Raw genomic sequence first — 20,379 nt, 5'->3', positions numbered from 1 at the left:
GTGTAAGAGGCAACAAGTGCAGGGGACAGACAGCTGCAGCCCGCCATTTCTTTGATGCAGTGCAGCTAAGTCCAAGCGTGGATGCAGAGGTGGTAGTGGTGAGACAGATGATCCAGATGTGCTGTGCAGCCGCCTGGCTCACAAAAAGCTTGTGCAGCAACACCAGCAGCAGGTGTAAACAGAGGCATGGCAGGGAGGGAGGCGATCCCAATGTGCCACCCGCTCCATCCCACTCTCGGCTTACCTGTGGCTGCGCCGGGCCAGGCAGCCACGCAGCATGTCGGGATCGCCTGCCCTGGTGTGGCCATGGGCAACCTGAGAGATGGTAGGATGGAGTGGTTGGCATGTCAGGATTGCCTGGCCCGGCGCAGTTGCGGGCAAGATGAGAGACAATGGGATGGATGAGGCGGTATGAGGCGGTATGTCGGGATCGCCTCCCTCCCATGACTCTGCTTCCACCTGTTGCTGGTGCTGCCACGTGATCCTCCTGCAAGTCAGGTGGCTGCACAGCACATCCGGATCACCTGCCTCCCCACACCTCTGCGCTCAGTCGTACCTGCGCTGCACCAAGGGGCCGGAGGGCTGCGACTGCTGCTGCACACTGTCAGCCCCTATGCACTTCCCGCCTCATGTGCTGGGTGGGTCTTATTTTCAGGGAAACATGGTAGTGCCAATCTGCAATTCTTAAAGCAATTGTGTATTTTCCCAGGATTGCACAGCTACACTGCAGTCTGGGAAGATACACAGCTGCTTTAAAGAGTTGCAAGAGATGCTGCATTCTTATTTAGACTTGCTTCAAAACATCTGATGCACCATACAGCCCTACTATATAGCTCTATAAATTTAACAAACATCAGCATTTTATAACAGACAGCTTCATTTTATTCATTCATTCATTCATTCATTCATTCATTCATTCATTCCATTTGTATGGCTGTCCATCTCACCAAGTGATTCTGAGAAGTGAACAATTTTTTTAAAAACAGAAACAATTACAATAATATAAACATTTAAATTCCTAGCAGCCAAGAATAAATTCCATATCGTAATCCCTAAATTAATTAAGAAGCTGAACATTTTCCTTTATGTATTTGGGTACTGCACTATAATTTAATGAAAATATGAATATCTCACATTGCCTTCTCAAGTATAATCTTGCACTCCGCCACTAATTTCCAGTGCAGTGGGCACTCTCCCTTTCATATATATTACAAAACCTGTAATAAGCATGTGTGTAATTCTTACCTTCTGTAAGACAAACAATTAGAATGTAATAACATTGTTCACTATAATGGAACAGAAAGTTCTGATTATTTCTGGTAATAGGAATTGTGGACAAATTCTACAACAGCAGAAACATGCTGTCAGTCGGAGTAGATAGTTTGACAGTTTAGTCTATACACAAATGTATTTATGAATGAGTAATAAATATATAAAGAAATAAAACAAATAAACATAGACACACAACTATAGAAATCATTGCCTATACCTGGTCTTCAGCTGTTCAGTATTCTTAGAATGCAAATATAAATATAATTCATGTTGGATGCGCTCTATTTCATTCATTTTTCTGTGATCCTAGTGCTTCAATTATTTCTAGAACCATAATGGAGCTTGCTTTACCAGAAAATTTGATTCCACTAAAAAGAGCAAAATATCTCCAATATAGCGAGTGACACCTTATAAGACATCAGTGCAGCCCAAATGTATGTTTTGTTTTGTTTTGTTTTAAAAAAAAACTTTAGAAATCCCTGAACACTGTTCAGTGGTTTTAGTGTTGTCCAAAAATTTATATCATTGGACACCACGTACCAAGAAGGCAGGCAGGCATTAGTGACAACTTGTGATAAATATAGGGAAGTCAGAAGTATCACTCTGATCTAAAAACCAGGGCAAATTAAGTGATATAAATTAAAATGAAAAAAGCTACTTCTTTTCAATGGGAATGGGAAAAGGGGGTCTAGGTTAAGAGTGATGTCATTAATCCTCTTCTTTTATAGGATTCATCACCACTGTTCTGGTCTTGAAGAGCCACTGAACTGGGCATGTTGCTTTTTAAATATTTAATTGTAAAATTAGAAAACTAATAAAATATTATATAAAAAAGAGAGAGGAAATATCCGATGTTGTAACTTGAGATTCGTGCTAAAGATTTATGTATATTATTGAATTATTGATTACCCAGTCACCACGTTGCTTTTTAAATGTTTAATTGTAAAATTAGGAAACTAATAAAATATTATATATATATATATAAAAGAACCACTGAAATGGGCTTACCTGCTGCGTCTGGTACCTTTGCTGGGCCTGGGAGAGGTACTGGGCCTGAGGAGGCAGATGCTGAGGTTGTGGTTGCTGGTTGTAATATGGCTGTTGGCAGTAACCAGTTACACCCTGTGGACCATACTGAGATGGCATCTGTTGGGGGGAGGAAAGCCAATACAGTTATGAATTGAGGACAAAAATCTATATGTGTTCCAACTCCTAAAGACCATAAACACAACACTAAATGCCATGGTAAGAAGTCTCTGTCTCAATGGAAAGAGTTAATTCTAAATACAAAGAAATAATGCAGCTCAGCAAACTCTATTTTGTAGATACTCTATCAAGGGAAACATATCAATTTTTTCTCTCTAGAACACTGGTTTTACTGAATGATTTCTTTTCACATTCTCCGAAACATCCAAAGAAACCATTATCAATTATGCTTGCTCACGGAAGTTGTGCTCAAAAGGATTTCTATATAGAATATTCATAGCTTGCTAGTCAGTTGTATTTATCAGAGAAGTGATCAGAATGACTTCACTTATACCTTTCAATTTTCCATTTAATGTTTCTGCTGCATGAATCATCCCATCTTTCAAGATATTACAGAAAAAAATTGGAACATAGGTGTATGTGCATACTAGTTTGTTTAGGAAAAAAACCCAAGTTCAATAAGTTTAGAGAACTATTATGTGGGACCCCATGATCAAAGGGCACATAGCAGAGTTGAGAACTTTTGAAAAATCAGTTAAATGAAGTGCATTTGCAAATCATTCCAGCTGCAAGGGGGAAGGATAGCATATATTTATAGTTATATGTATTGACTATTTTTTTTAATAGTTAAGAATTAAAAGGACATGTATAAATATGGAAGATGGGAATAATCACCCCAAAAATATACACAGAAGCTATTAATCGTAGAAAGAAACTCAGAAAGACTAAAGCAACCTAAAGCTACAAGCAACAAAAAACTAAAACTGTGTTAAAAAGGACCAAAGCAGAAACTAAGTAAATAGAGATTTAGGGGTAATACGGCTAACATGAACAAGTTAAAATTGCTGGGACCAGAAAAATTATATCGGATACCTTGAAGGTTATCTCAGAGAACCTTCTATTTTGTTTGAAAACTTGTGGAGAACACTTATATTTGTCAGAGGATTGGAGAAGTCAAATATTGTTCTTAACTTCAAGAGAGCATGAAGATGATCCAGGTAACAGACTGCCTGATGTCAATAACAGACAAAATTCTGAAACAGATTATTAAACTGTCAGTTTAAATGCATTAAGAAAATAATGCATCACTCTTCAGTCAGGATGGGCTTATTAATAATAAATTAAGCCAAATTAAATTGACCACTCTTTTTTGATCGTGTACTATTTTAGTCAATCATAGGAATGTGGCAGATAACTTGAGTTCTGCAAATCACGCAAAAAAGTTTGATATTCTAGTAGAAAAGGTATCAGTTGTGGGATATCTGTGCTGCCATTAAATGGATACAGGTTGGTTGTACACCAATGACTCCAAGTCAAGTAGAAAGAAAGTGCTACTAGTATAACTTAGAGGATTGTGTTATTCTATATATCTATAATTTACTTGAAGGCTGTAAAATATCACTATCTTTAGATAACACAACGCTAAAGGTGATAGTAATCGTTTAGAAGACAGTGTCAAGATTCAGGAGAATTTTGACAATGAGTAGAAATCAGCAGGCAGATGAATTTTAGAAAGAAAAAAAGTAAAAGCCTTCTTTTGGAAAAGAAAAGGGCAAATAGGACATGGCAAAAAGAAGACGGAACAAGCACAAGGAGCAGCCATACAAGTACCTCGGGGACCACCTGCTGCCGGCGTCCACTTCCCTCCACCCTGTGCGTTCCCACAGAGAGGGCCTCCTCAGGGTGCCCCCGGTCAGAGAATGTCGGCTGGTGGCCCCCAGGGGGAGGTCCTTCTCTGTGGGTGCCCCGGATTTATGGAATCGGTTGCCGGTTGAGCTCCGGACGGCACCGGACATTCGCTCTTTCCGACGCGGTCTGAAGACCTATTTATTTGAACAAGCTGGCCTGGCCTGATGGGGGAAGTTAGGGTTTTTTAATTGGGTTTTATATTGTTACTGTTTTATCTGGGCGATTATTTAATTCTTTTTTTAATTTTTGTATCCTCTATTTATATATGCCCTGTTCACCGCCCTGAGTCCCTCGGGAGAAGGGCGGTATACAAATTTAATAAATTTTAAAAAAATTAAAATAGATGTTGAAGTATAGGTGGATTGAAAACCAAACATGAGAACCAAACAGTGTTGAAACTGCAAAACAGGAAATGCAATTTGACCAAAATCTAGCACCAAGAAGTTCTGGGCAGTATATTTTCTAAGTGACATAGACTAATTGGAGCATATTCAAAGAAGAGCAACCAAAATGATAAAGAGCTTGGGAGAAAAATACTTGTGTGGGGAATAGCTAGAAACAACATGTATATTTAGCTTGAAGAAGAAGAGGGCAGGGTGGAGAGAAACATGAAAGCTGTCTTTAAAATATGGAACACCTGTCATGTATTAAATAGGGTAGACCTTTTCAGTTAATAAAGATAAGCCAAGAAACATAGGATTTAAATTATCTGGAGATCAGAAAGAATTTCCTAAAAGTAAGAGCCATTCGACAATGCCTTCAGAGGTGTTGAATTCTCCTTGGTGGAAAAATTTAAACAATAATTAAAGTATGCTATCCATAAGGGATTTTGTAGCAGTGGATTGGCAGGATATTAAATGGGGTGATCCCTAACTTTACAGTTCATAATTCTATAATCAGGTATTATAAGTATACAGTATTATAAATAAATAGATATAATATTTAGTCAATAAAATTGACAAATTGCCAGTCTTTCAACTGAATAGAAGGAGCAAATTCTTAAAAATGATCATTGATAACAGCTTCATCGTATTTGCAGACTCTGAGGGCTGTTTCCCAACCACAAAATCAACATTATTTAACATACTGAGCCCAGATTTCCTCAGCAGCACTGAAGCAATTGCAGAGGCCTTGTTTAAAGTTATAGTAGTGACAAAGTGGACTAACTGGCCTTTCCATAAATACTACAACCTAGTGAGCTTCTGTCTGGGGATGTGGAATTTGCTGCTGCACTTGAATGCATTGAAGAAAAATATTTTCAAGCTCTTAAGGTGCCCTCAAGAAAAAAATATGCTGATGGTGCTGGATTTGCCAATAGTCTAGACTGCCGTGATGATGGTTAATAATTGAGATAAAAGAAATGAGAAGAAAAGAAAAATGAAATCCAGCAGTCTGAAAATATTTTTTTTCCATGAGAAACATTCTCCTGCTGGTATAGGTATGACAGTTGAAAAGAAATTGATGCAAATGACAAAGAATGCCTTGGACATGCATGCTGAATTGAAAATGGGACTTCATCCTATGGAAGTTCAGGAACAGAATCCTATTAACAATGCCCTGTGCAAGCACAGAACCACAAAACCACAAAGATCAAATAATGCTAGTAATGACATACAGAATCCTGAAAGAAACATTTCTCTACCTTTTTTTACGGTGAAAGTGGTCTGGGCTTTTTTGTAAAATGGAGTAGGTTTTGTGAAAAGTAATATGCAAAATGGTATCAGGACTAACATATCCAAATTCAAATTTGTTCTCTTTTATTTTCAGTAGTATTCAATATTTCAATATTTATTTTCAATATTTAACAGCAAATTACTTCCAAGTTCATATATCTTGCTCAAATCATCTCTCCAATTTTTAGGCAAGGTAGTTTTTTGGCAATGGATATTTGAATATTCATATTCCCTACTCCCTTACATTGACACAAAAAACACATTTTAAGGTTTAAATAAAAAAATGGTAGCATTAAACCCTTAAATTCTACTGCAACTATGAAATACTTGAATAAATTGTTAGTATATCGAAAGAGAATTTGTCCCATTTCTCCACAATTAAATGCATGTATGTTTTAATCCTGCTTTTATTTTTGATGAATTCAAGGCAGAAAATTTACCTAAGCTCCCTCCTCCCTAGTTTCTCCACAACAAACTGGTTCTTTAACTAGGCATACCTAGGCATACTACACATTTCCTCATTTGCACAAGATTTAGAAATTGGATGATTACATACTAAAGCATTACTTACCAACCGGCAGAAAAATACAAATAATTTTGAAAAGCAAAATTATCACACATTTATTTTTCCATTACAGGGACCCAGTATTGAGATCTGTAGATATCAATGTAGCAGATTCTAACCTTCTGGCTGGGTTGCTCAAGACCTTGTTCAACCGGCTGATTTCTCTGCAGAATGCTGGTACAGGTAGTCCTCGCTTAACAATGGCAATTGGAATTGATAACTCCATTGCAAAGCAACACAAGTCATCAAGCATGTTGTCACATGATTATGCCAACTTACAACGGTCGTCTAGTTAAGCAAATCCTACAGGGTCATTTGTTCCAACTTCACATGATTGCCACTTGTAACTTTCTGCCAGCTTCCCTATTTTCCCTATTTGCTTGTCGAAAGCTGGCAACGAGAGTTGAAAACAGAGATCATGTGATGGTGAGACACTGTAACTGCAATTGCTAAGCACCCGAATTGCAATCACATGACGGCAGGGACACTGCAACTGCTGCAACTACAAGAGCCAGCAATAAGTAATCCTTGCTCAGCGCTTGAAACTACTAAATTCCGAAAGACATCCTGTTGGAATGGAGGAAAGGTCTATTCAGTGCAGCATCCCGACTTTGCAGCCTGAACTTCCTCTTTACTGAAATCCTCATGGGAAGCAATGACTTTCTGGCTAGGCTGGCAACAAGGCTGCAAATGGTGATCACGTAATGGCAGGTTGCTTGGCAACAGTTGTAAGTGCAGATGGAGCTACTTACAGAAACAACTTATAACCTTCTGTGCCAGATTACCCATTGACTTTGTTTGTGGGGAGTTACCAGGGAAGGTTGCAAATGATGAGCCCATTGACCGTGGCTTGCTCTAATCTTACAGTTGTGATCACATGGCTTGGGGAATGCTATGACAACCGAATTTCACAGGCCAGTTCCAAATCCCCCTTGTTCAATGCCATTGTAATTTTGAATGGTTGCTGAAATGAGGGTTATAACCTGAGGACTACCTGTATTAGCGCTATTGTATCGTGCCCATTATATTGCAAATGAAACAATAATAATCTCTTCCACAAATAATCTTTCCCAGTGCCTATTTTATTAGTAAAGATATTTAAGAAGCCTAGCTGAAGCAAACTGACTTTTTTCCCGATTAATCTCCCTTCAGCAATGCACTTTAGATTTCTTGTACCTTTATATCAGTTCTACCATATCTTTCAGTGCCGCTCCTATCTGTTTTCAACTTCCTTCTTTACCAGGAGCATACTAATAGACCATATGTTTCTGACCAACATAGCTTTGACTAGGGGAAAATGCAGCTTTTCTAACAACTAATTATAATGTGGATGAATGAAATGCCAATTTTACTAAAGCAACAAGTATCATAATAAGTGTTGCCTGCTTCTTATTAACAGTCATTTGATAGTCTGTGCCATCACTGAGGTGCACACATGGTTCTTCCTCATATAACTAATGCTTCAACAAATTAAATTACCTCCCTATCCCATTAATCTCACTTGTTTTTTCTTGCATTATTTGGCAGTGCAGAAATGCATAACTCCTGAAGTATACAGGGCTAAAATAAACAAAGTTTAAATACTCACCCAACACTGAAAATCCTCCCTCCTATACTGTTATCTGCCCTCGACCATCAAGTAGGAATGATTATACTGGTAATGGATTAGATTAGCATGAGGCTAATAGCACAAGCAGCTATTTTTTTAAAAAAATGGAATATCCAAGTCTGTATTTCTGTATTATAACCTCTTGTATCAACTGACGCTCTCACTCCACCCTTCTCAAAAATGAAGGCAAAAATAAAACTCATTTTATTTTTGTTATTAATAATAAAGATGGGATACAAATGAACAAAATATATTTATTTGTGAGAGATACAAAGCGACACAGTGGCATAGAGGTGAAGACCCTCATCTCCCACTGGGAAGATTGAGATGTCTATCTTAGGCAGCAGCAGATATTTCTCTATCAGAGCGCAAAGAGAAAATATCTGCTGTGAACTCCCAAGTAACGTCAGGAAGGGCATCCAACCAGTAAATGCTCAACTCTACTCAGTCACTGGACTCCACCCCAAAACAAAGATTAAAGAGTTGTAAAAAGAAAAAAATTATTAGAGATACTGATTTTTTTATGTGCTCTTGTATATTCTATTTTTCTGGCTGCAAGAATTTTGTTATTTGTTAGGTTAGAAGTCCAATGTATCTTGCTTGATATTTAAATAAAGTATATGTATATTAATTATCATCTATCAAAGGGTGCTTACTGTCACATTAAAGAATGCATAATAAATGACTCTAAGTAAAATAAAACAAATGTGAACTATTAGCTCTTTTGAGAGTTTAGCTTCTTTATTCTTTCAAGATCTTTTCAACCACCATCTTTTATTAACTCTATGTGGAGGGGGTATACTTTATTTTTAAATTTACACAACTTGAGAAACATTATTCATTTGCCTTTCAGTGTTTTGAGTAATCATGTGTGACTTCACATCTATGAGACTTCTTGCCCTGTTCCACAGTACACAATGTGTTAAAGCAGGGGTCCACAACCCGCAGGCCATGACCTACTACCGGACCATGAGCCATTTGGAACTGGGCTGTGGAAGTGGCGGACGAGTGGCATGCGTACATCCCCATTTGTGCAAGCAGAGTTGCGTAGGCTCCATTTGCATGAGCTGTGGGCGCACGTGCCTGCCTCTTGCACAAATGGAGCTGCACTCACCTGCCACTCATGCGGAACCATCCCCTCTCCCCCCCCCCAGTCCCCAAAGCTGGAAAGGTTGGGGAATTTTGTGTTAAAGCAAAGCTCTTACCATTACTTCTCTTCTGAAGAATTTGCTGAACTATCCCCCAAACCAGGGAGTTGTGCAATGCAGGATTAGCAGCTGGTAGGAAACAATTATGAGAGCATAGCACAGCACTGAGACAGCATAGCTCTGCTGAATGATCATTGAGACCAAAAGTTACAAACAATCAAAAACCAAACACTCAAGCAGAGAAGGTGGGGAAAAACAGGGAAGGCAAAAATCATAGAATACATAGCAAATCTCCATCAAAGACTACCCCACAAAAAGTATTTTTATTTACTAATTATTTTTCCCACTATGTTCTATGATTTTTTTATATGAAGGAAGGAAGGAAGGAAGGAAGGAAGGAAGGAAGGAAGGAAGGAAGGAAGGAAGGAAGGAAGGAAGGAAGAGGCTGATAGACAATAATGGCCTGAGGTACGTAGATCACAGGGTATTTGGGTGAGTTATAACATTCTAATTCAAATATAATCATTCCTATCATCCATTAGAAAAATCTTTGTTTTATCCAAAACAGGAAATAAACAACTTAGGATCCTTGAAAAAGGAATCATTCAAAAAAAAAATGCAATAGTCCCCTACTGTTAACTTTGTGGAAAGACCATTCTAAGGAATGGTCTGATTTAATAGAAACTTGGTTCTTAGACATGTACCATATGATGCACTGAGGTCCATACCCCATAGTAACATTCACCAGCATCTTGAAAGGCAGTCAACACACTTCATTGTAATATTTTTAAAATTATATTTTATGAAGCATTTTTTGAGAAAGGGGAAAAAAGAAAAAAAGACCCAAAAACGAAAAAAGAGGCAAAGAGAAAACACACAATGAATACCCAACATAAAGTTAAGTTAAAAAATCAGTATTTCATACTTTTAGAAATCACTGTAAAAAAATCTAAGCAACATATAAATAAATATCTACAGTATGTTACAAGAAGCCCACATTTTGTCTGTGGCAGAACACCTTACATAGAATTATTCTCCAAGAATGTTTTCAAAATTCTGTTAAATTCTGTGTCAAAATTCATAGTTTGAACTGTGAAGTTACTTTGGACATCAAAGCATACTCCTACAACTTAGTTTGCCATTCTTCTACAGAACCATTCCTTGCAAAGTTAATCGGTTACTTCATAATCCAAACCACCTCATTGCTGAATGTTACAACTGCCTTTTGCACATCTAGGCAGCTGATAAAGAAATGACAATCTCTAATGAAAGTGCTGCTATTTACAAGCAGGACTGGTAAAGACTTTTACTGCACAGAAACTGAAGGGTTTATAAAAAAAATACCTTTTGGGTATGTTTCTATGTTTCAAATGCAGCAATGCACTTAGAACTCAGCTGGTTCTCAGCTTCAGCATCCATGATCATTAAACCATGAACCTTACTGACCTCCTCCTCCTCACCTTGGAAAACCAAAACCTGGATAGATTACATCAGTGCAGGTTCTCATGTCAAGCTCTGTTAAAAGGTAGATTTTTAATTTCCAGCAGTATTAAGCATAGCTCTCCAGGGAGATCTAGGTATTGACAGAATAGAAACAGAAAACTCTTCATACCAGCACATTGTCTACTTAGTATTATCTGTCCAACACACCGCAGGTCCACTTTAATGTGTCACGCTGGAGGGAAGGTATAACAATATACTTTCACACAGCAAACCCTTGTGATTTGGAGGAATTTGAGATTCTAGCCCTTTGATCTTTCTGTATCAATTTGCATCATACTCTCATAGCTCTGCGTGTTTGCATAAATTCCACCTGTTAAAATAATGGTTTTAATTGCTTTATATTATCAGATCATATCCTTAATGTCTCCAAAAAGAGTTACAAAATATGTTAAAATGAAATGCAGTCATCTGATCGGGGGAAGGGCTGCACAACTTTTTACAATACCTGGAAGTGCTTTATGGGCTGTAAAAAGCACCCATCCATAGCCATGATGACTACTAACTGCAAACAGTCATTAAATGACCAGTCGTAAGTCGAGGACTACCTGTACTACTTTTTTTGTTGTTTCAGGTCTGTGACTAGCCACTAAGCCACAATAGCTGCAAATTAGATTGAGAATGTCGAAAAAGGAAGGTGCAAGCCGAATGTGGCATATAATAACGTTTACGGAGGCATTTCAAAATGGAAAACAGAAAAGATGGTTTTAAGTGGGAGTCCATAGCCACTTGCAGCAAAGTCCAAAGCATAGGACAAAATATTTCAGATAAGCAATACTCAAATAAAGTAACATTCATATAAAAATGTGTTGTAAGAGAAATAGATTGCTCCTGTCTTGCTCAAATATTCTAATATTCTGTGAACATTTTGAGTCTTGAGTTTGAACCATCTTTTGTTCAAACTGAGACAATTTCCAGAATTATTTGAACATTTTTTTTCAAAATTAAATATAATTACAAGTTGGGAAAATGTCCACACTCAAAAACCAATTAAAAATACAAAATACCTACCAAAATAACAAAAGGAAAAGGAAAATTAAAAACATTATAAGTATGTTAAATGCACATCAAATCATTAACATTATATAAAAATCTGTTTAAAATGCTATTGTTATAATATACCATGAGAAATATGCTGAAAAGAAACATATTGCATCACTTTTTAATTGGTAGAAAAAATGCTTTTCCAAAAATGAATAAATCACCTATCTCTTAAATCCAGTTCTTAATATACAAAGTAAAAGTATTTTTGCCATTTTTCAAAATAATTACTTTGGCAGATCCTCATACTCAATGTACAAAGTCCCTCAGAAACAGTCAGATTTCACATTTTATGAAATTTATGAGCATACACTTTTTAATAAAATGTGTCGTCAGAAAATGTATTACCATATTCTTCCAAATATTTTTGTTACTGTCGACTAACAAGGTTTTCATTCTCTTAATGTCTATATTTTTAACATGTTAACATTGATGTTTTTAATGTTAAGTAAATTCACCAGAAATCTATTTATATCTTAAAACACTGTTCCAAACAATGCCAATAACTCACAAGCCCAAATCATGGAGTCAGTGCCTTCTCAATTTTTTTGCATCACCAACAAAGAAAATCTGATGTCCAGCCTCTCAAATACTTTCTTGAATCCAACAAACTCAAATAGAATTTTTGATGTATCTTTTTCTTTTGAGGGAAAATTGTTGGAATACTTATAATAAGGTTATATGAGCGATTTTTAGCTTGGAACAAAGCATTCAGAATTTGAAACAAAGTATTCCAAACCCATTAAAAATAAAACTATCTATTTTTTCCAAAGTTCTTGCGCCTTTAGCTTTAAATCCACCATAGCTCTAGCCTTTGCATTCAAGATGTTGGTGAACATTAGTGTGCTACATTGGTATTCATGAAAGACCTCTATGGAACTAAAGCAAGATTCTAGGTTAGGAATCCCCAAACTGTTCAGCTCATCGACCCCTCACGAAATTTCAGATTGTTCATTGACAACCAAACATTTATTATGTGAAAATAATTTAGTAAGTAATGCCACTTTAACTAATCATACCACAAATATTAACCCTAATCATAATAATAAAAAAGAAGACAAAAAGAAAAGTCGTGTTCATTAATGTTGCAATTGCTGGTGATGCTAGGGTTGAGGAAAAACAATAGGAAATTATTACAAAATACCAGAACTTGCTGATTGAAGTTGAACACTTATGGAATAAAGTAATTTATTGCTATATAAATAGTGAACTAAAGAACTTCTTTGGTATCTGAAAATAGTGAATTTAACCTGAACAACCTAATTTTATAAAACACCACCATGCCTATATTCTTAGATGCTACTTTCATCATTCTTAGTTTTATGGTTAGGATGCCAATTATGATATTGTCACCAGTCTTAAACTATAAATCTAACCATAGATTACTGACAAATAATAATAGCAATAATAACAACTACACTGATGTGGTTCTGAAGATTAAATGCTCTGAGGAGGATGAGATCTATGCCAGAGGTTCAATAATACTAAGCAGGTCTCATCAGAGGAACTAGACAAATAAACCTTTCCAATAAACAATATGATGAGATATAATTTACAGAGGGGTCCTTGGTGCTCTCCAAGCTTGCTTGTTTTCTTACAGACATTTCATACCCAAACTATGTAACATCATCAGTGCACAGTGATGATGTTACCTAGTTATAATGAAACGTCCGCAAGAAAACAAGCAAGTTCAGAGAGGACCAAGGACCCTCATGTCAACCCTGAGCTACGAATATTCTCCTTTATTAATATAATTTACAGATTCCCATATTGCATCCATCATAGCACGGGTCAATAAGACCGTGCTAGGTGTTGGATTTCCTGGTTATATGGTGAGAAATGGGCTATAGGATCAGGACTTTTGGCTGAGCAACCATGGTCAGAAACTATAGGTCACACTCTACTTACCAAGGGCCTAGGTGAGGGTGGATTGTGCAAATAAATCAGGCAGCTGAAGAAGAAAAAAGGGCATTGAAAGAATGTCTGAAGGGCAGTGAAGATGATGAACTGAAATTAGTACACCATAAAGGCAAAGTATAACATGGCCAGTATAACACACACACACAGTATAACAGAGAGAGAGAGAGAGAGAGAGAGAGAGAGAGAGAGAGAGAGAGAGAGAGAGAGAGAGAGAGAGAGAGAGAGAGAGAGAGAGAGAGCGTGCGCGAGAGAGAGAGAGAGAGAGAGAGCGCTGATGACAACAAGACCTGCCAATGGCTAAAAGAAGGAAAATTGAAGAAAAGAGATTCTGGTTGCATAAGACCAAGCCTTAAGAACAAATTCATACAAAACCAAAATTAAGAAGACAGCAGCAGATAACCAATGCTACTTCTGCAAAGAAGCTAAAGAAACAGCGGACCATTTACTTGGTTATTTACAAGAAGATCTTACAGTCTGACTACAAACAACAGCAAGACAAAAGTACCAACAATGGTGCATTGAAATATTTCTAAGAAATACCATTTGTCTGCAAACAAAAACTAGTGAGACCACAAAGTAGTGATCAAAAATGGAGAAGTTAAAGTGTTCTGGGACTTTTGAGTTCAAACAGACAAGCAACTGCCACATATCACCCCAGACTTAACAACTGTTGATAAAAAAAGATTTCTAAAAAAGGTTGGGTAGTAGATGTAGAAGTACTCGAAGAGAGCAACAGGGAAAGAAGGGAAAGAACTGAAAAATCTCAAAATACTAAGACCTGTAAATAGAAGTAGAATGACAGTGGCAAAAGAAAGCAAAGATAGTATCAGTAATGATAGGTATCTTAGGTGCAATCCAAAACTTCTGGAGCACCATTTGAACACTACTGGCATTAACAAAATCACCTCAGTCAATTGCAAAAGGCAGTTTTACTTGGAACAGCTTACATCCTATGATGATACTTTTTAACATCATCAAACAACATCTGCCTATCACAGGTCCTTGGGAAAGACTCAAGATAGGTGGATAAAAATGCAAAATACAGTCTAAACATCTGACTACGTGATCAATCATAATAAGAAATAGTCCATCAATCCATCAACACTGACCACTTTGGAGAACTCTGGTCTAGGGTATCATTTCCCACCTATTTGAAGAATTGAGAGACACCAACAGAATGGCACTCTCAGGATTTGGGGAATAATTAACAAGTGTGACTGTGCCAGCAGTTATCCATGAGAAAATACAAGTGAGTCAAAAATACCAATTCAGAACAACCATCCTGTTCAAGAACGCACCAAGAGCTCCAGAAGGTAGAGCAGAAGATGCTATGCTGAGTTCCTTGAGAAATAAAAGTGCAAATAGGTTTAGCTACACCACTCGGCCTATAAATGAGCAAATAGCAGGGCTGATTCCTTCACTGGGATCAACCTCTGTAACCTTAGCTCCATCCTCTCATATTTATAATTCCAGCCTGCTTCCTGAATCTTAGCTATTTGGTCCAGGATCAACTGCTCCATGTGCAAAAGGAACTATTCACATATAAAGCTGCCTCCCAATTTCTACTAATTCCCAACAAGAGTTCACAACACAGTCTACATTGTTATGGGGTATGGGGTCAGATGGGGATCAGAACTTTAGAAACCAAAGGAAAGGCAGAGGTGATACACCTGCACTATGAGCATCTACGATGGGGCATATAAATTTAAATATTGAGCAATCTAAATGGGGGCAAAATATCCCCCTCCCCATTTCAGATACAGATCAATAAGCTCTGAACTGTCTGATTTCCATCAGAGAAGATTTTTTTATTGTGATGGATAATTTAGAGAAAATGGCAACTCAAACTCTATGCACAGATGAAAAGGCAAATTTCATCTTAGATATTAAAATAACAAACAACTCCCCATGCACATTAATTTCTTTGAAATATATCATAGTTAGCCTTCCATACATTTTAACTTTAATTTTCCCCAGGCCAAATTACCAACTAATGGTTTTATATATGACAGACTGCTATAATGCCTTCTCTTGAAATAATAAGGCCTAAAAACAAATATCCCTGGAGGAATTATATACATAGCATAACTTCATCATTTCAGTTTATCATTAGTTAACCTTTCCAAGATGTGATTTATTTTTCATATTCCTTATAGTAGAAATTGAATATTAAATGTATGTATATGCATGCACACACACTGTTAAAGTTCAGTATTGCAGATGACAGCCGTAAAGTCTATACAATTATACTCCAGTGTAATTGTTCAAAGTAACTGTAGTATGAAAAAGTATTTTTATTTCTCATGTCAACAAATTTTCAATATACCGAGTTTATAAACAAGTTTGCTAATCTTCATGGTGAGAGTCAAATAAATAAATCTACTGCGAGAAAACAGCCAATCATTTCTATGAAAATGTAATTTCTCTTTCCATGAAAACACAACTACATTGTCATGAACTGATAAAAATTGTCTTATGACAAATACCGAATGTCATTACAAACTATTTCTTTTTCTGACCGAATGAAAAACAATACTCGTTCTGTCATGCATTCATAAATAAGGATATCTGACCATACCACCATCTTCCTGAATGGAACTTTATTTTTTATTTTTAAAAAAGGAGATAATATACCTCAAGGGTTGCTGATATAGTGTCTGTGGTTTCAGATTGCGCCAAGATAATATCTCTGAGACCCAAAATTGCTAAATCTTCATGACAAATCTCTTAAGAAATCAAGCACTGAAAGCTTCAGCAAGGGGCATTTTCACTACAGTATTCTGCAAAACTAAGAGGTGGTAACTGACATCTGAAGCAGCAACCAACTCTTGATATAATTAGTTTAGAATTAACTGGCTTTCTTTACATTTTTGTTTTCGTCTACTAAGAAGCTAAATTTCACCGAGCTCAACAGGCCTTTCTTTTCAAATATACAAGTATAGTATTAAAAAAAGCAATTAAAGTTTGATGTTCGAAATGTGAAAAAAGTGTGTGCATGTGTGTGTATCTGTGCCTCTTTGTATTAGCAATATGCTAAAGGTATCAGGATTTCCATGTATCCAAAAGTATCTGGTATCTTCTCCATCGTACACATAAAATGTTATCCATCTATTTAATGGGTGCTCTTTTAATTCACAAATTGGTTAAGCAGTTGGTATATGCAGTTATACTCACAATAAAAGAGTTCATTCTCAGTTACAGATAGTGTTGAACTCACTTACAAGCATGTAAAAAATTAACACACAAGTGTATAATTGTAGTTTTATGCTCAAGTACCCTAATTATGCACTTTAAAGCACATTCAAAGGAGCCATTGAGGGCATTCGATACCTCAGCTCGATGAAGTCTACACAACACTTTCTAACAAGACAGCTGCATAAAAGGAAATAAAGCAAACTTTAAAATTGCATTCAAACAAAGATGAAACTCAGCAAACAAGATTGTGTCGTACTTTCAAGTAAGGATCCAGCTCTCTAGGTCATCACACTATACACGTGAAAATAAATTAATTTCTCCTCAGAACAAAAAATGCTTAAGTCACAATATGGGATTTCTAAGAATATACTACTCTTTTTCTTCAACATTTGCAGTGCGTTAAAAGTTTCAGACTTAATTTTCTATGAATTTTCTGTGAAAGTGTGTCATTTAAAGCATTTTCCTAGGAGCTGCTATGTTTTTAATCAATGATTAACACTGAGAATTATTCAAAGGAGGATGTTTTTATTCCCCTAGATTGGATAGTAGCTCAAATCAGGACACAGATGATGTGGGCTCAAGTAGATCTGAAGCCTTATCTGAACATTACTCAACAAAACAGCCAAGACCAGCAGCCAAGGCAATCAAGTCATCAGCTTGAGCCTCCTGACTTGCTCACTGTTAAAAACTCATATTAATCATTTATATTTTATTTTATTTCAGAGATAATTATTTCTAGCAAAGAGCAATTATAACTCAAATACACACAAAATGTTTATAAATGGATTTCCTTTTTATGTGCAGCCTTCAGTCATTAAATCCAGCTACTGGCAAGATATAGCTGATTTTGGTTGATCTTGGAAGTGAAACTGAGTTGTACTTGATGAGTACTTGGATGTATCAAGAAATACAACTTGATGAGTACTTGGATGTATCAAGAAATACAACTTGAGAAAAATCTGGAAAAAGGAAGTGGGAAACCGCTTCCATGCTATTGTGAAAAAAACCTCATAAACGTTTCTATGAAGTCCAATGACTTGAACTGAATAAGACTTGGCATTTTATAGATAATAAAAGTAATTACATGATGAAAAATCAAATGCTTCATTTGCAAACAGCAATTTTAAATATCTTCCCTACAATAGAAAAGAACTGCAGCAAGAGACATTATTTTTTCTAATTTCTAACTGATACACTAAAAATGTCTTTATTGCTATTTAAAAAAAAACAGTTTAAAACACAGGAAGATGGAGACTTGGGTTCTCAGGTATCCAGGTAGTCCTCAACTTACAAGGCTTCATTTAGTGACTGTTCAAAGTTACAATGGCACTGAAAAAAGTGTGACCATTTTCCATGCTTATGACCCCGGCAGCATCCCCGTGATCACATGATCAAAATTCAGATATTTGGCAACTGACTCATATTTATGACAGTGCCAGTGTCCCCCATGGTCATGTGATCACCTTTTGCAACCTTCTGACAAGCAAAGTCAGTGGGGAAGCCAGATTCACTTAATAACTATGTCACTAACTTAACAACTGCAGTGATTCACTTTACAACTGTGGCATGAAGAGTCGTAACATGGGGCAAAATTCACTTAAGAAATATCTTAACAAACTTACCAACAGAAATTTGGGCTGAAATGTGGCCGTAAGTCGAGGATTACTTGTACTGAAGTCATCCCACTGTTTTCTCCCTTTGATGAGCAATATGAATTTAACAAAATAGTTCACTCCTAGCAGTTCTTACATCTTATTTGGGATAAGAACATATGGGGTGGGGGGGGGAAGCTGCCCTCTGCTTCATTCAGTTAACTACATTGTCCAAAATTCTTTCCCATCATTTGCCACTTGAGAAGCAGCTGCCAGAGAGGAACTTATGATCTTCGTGGTTTGCTACTAAGGTGTGATTATCCCTTAAAGTCTACTTTTCTACCAAGCAAACCCCAAAAGGAGTTTTTATAACTGGCAATGTTTTGCTATATTATACATAATAAAACTCTTTGCCTCACTATTTATATGTATGAGAAGCAGTTTGGTGTAGTGGCTTACAGTACTAGGCTAGAAACCAGGAGTCCGTGAATTCTAGTCCCACCCTAGGCACAAAATCAGCTGGATGACGTTAGGCTAGTCCCCCCCCCTCTCTCTCTCTCTCTCTCTCTCTCTCTCTCACACACACACACACACACACACACACACTCAGCCCTAGAAAGGAGGCAATGGCTAAGCACTTCTGAAAAACCTTGCCAAGAAAACTGCAGGGATGTATGTATTCAGGCAGTTGCCAAGATGTAAAAAAAAAAACTGACTCAAAGGTACCAAAAAAAAGGGTCCCCCCCATTTGGGGGACCCTTCCTGCATTTTCCCAAAGAAAAACTGGAGATGGTAACTACAAACAAACCCAGGTATCTTGTCTACTAAAACGAGTAACACATTACTCAAAGTGTGCAATATGAAAATGTTTCTATGCTATAAGAAAGCCTTGCATTTCCTAATGTAGATGTTCTTCTCTTTCTAGACAGTGCAATCATCTTTACTGCTTATGTACCAGGGAGAAAATCAGCAACAAAGCCATTTTTTTCCCCTTGAATGGCCCTCTCATATTTGCTTTTAAGTTGTCGTTATCAGCACAGGACACTATTCCCTTATTTGCAAACTGCTGATGGTGAAAAAGGAGTTGGATGGCTGGCAGAAAATGGGTTAAGCATTCAGTTCCTCCTTGTTGATGCCGTCTTTTTGTCCCTTGAAGGCAGGGCAAGGAAAAACTTTTTGGAATTTTAGTAACAAATAGCTATAGTGTTAATTGCAGTCTGCACCTTTCAGATGGATAAAATGTGCACTCTTAATGTACATTTTATACAACAAAGAAAATTAAAACTGTGCAAGGCCAATGTAGAATGCAGTTATAAATACTTATCAACATTTGTTAATAATGCAAACAAGAGCTGGGCTTTGATGAGATACATGTATGTAGGATTTTTGTTTTCTCTTTGTGTGAGAACAAGTGTCTGAAGGAATGGCAAGTGTCTACTATATTATGCTCTTAGCAACCTTATTACAAAAGCTGTCAGTCAATCCTATGTTATCAAGCGGAAAAGTAGACCATGTAGTTATGATTAGAAGGCATCAAGGTATCAACAGCACAGTTCCTTCCTGATTTATGCTGATTTTCTTATGTAACTCTACTGACACTCAGAGGGAAACATTTTATCGGTACTGTATGGTTCTGTCAAACGAACAAGCAAGAAAAGCATCAATTCTCCAACAGGTTCCACCACAACTTACTGGTAAAGTAAGAAAAGCTTTTATCTGTTGTGCAAGCAGATTCATCATTCACACATGAAAAAGTAACAAATTCCACCACAGGGAACTACAGATCAGATTTTACTTATTTACAATAAAAACAAGGAGTTGTAAGCAATAATGCAAGATGTGCAGGAAAAAATGTAATCATGTTAATTTTGCCATCATTCTCATTAGGAAAGGCTTGCTGTAAGGCTTCAAATATTAATCTTCTACATTGTCCCAAGTATCATAAATTATTTCTTGGGGAGGGTAGGCG

The 20,379-nt window shown here is 36.8% G+C and overlaps 1 protein-coding gene across 5 annotated transcripts in view; it reads right to left on the bottom strand.

Moving 5' to 3' along the window:
• The window catches only part of ARID1B (AT-rich interaction domain 1B), a 441,898-nt gene that overhangs the window by 325,642 nt on the left and 95,877 nt on the right, over nt 1-20,379 (bottom strand). For all 5 annotated transcript variants that reach the window (XM_083348110.1, XM_083348111.1, XM_083348113.1 and 2 more), the window contains exon 3: nt 2,281-2,418. In XM_083348110.1, coding sequence (XP_083204236.1) covers nt 2,281-2,418 — 138 coding nt within the window. The remainder of the gene's footprint in view (nt 1-2,280; nt 2,419-20,379) is intronic.

Source organism: Vipera ursinii, assembly GCF_947247035.1.
Source record: "Vipera ursinii genome assembly, chromosome: 1".
Lineage (NCBI taxonomy): Eukaryota > Metazoa > Chordata > Lepidosauria > Squamata > Viperidae > Vipera > Vipera ursinii.
This window is presented reverse-complemented; position numbering and strand designations above follow the sequence as displayed.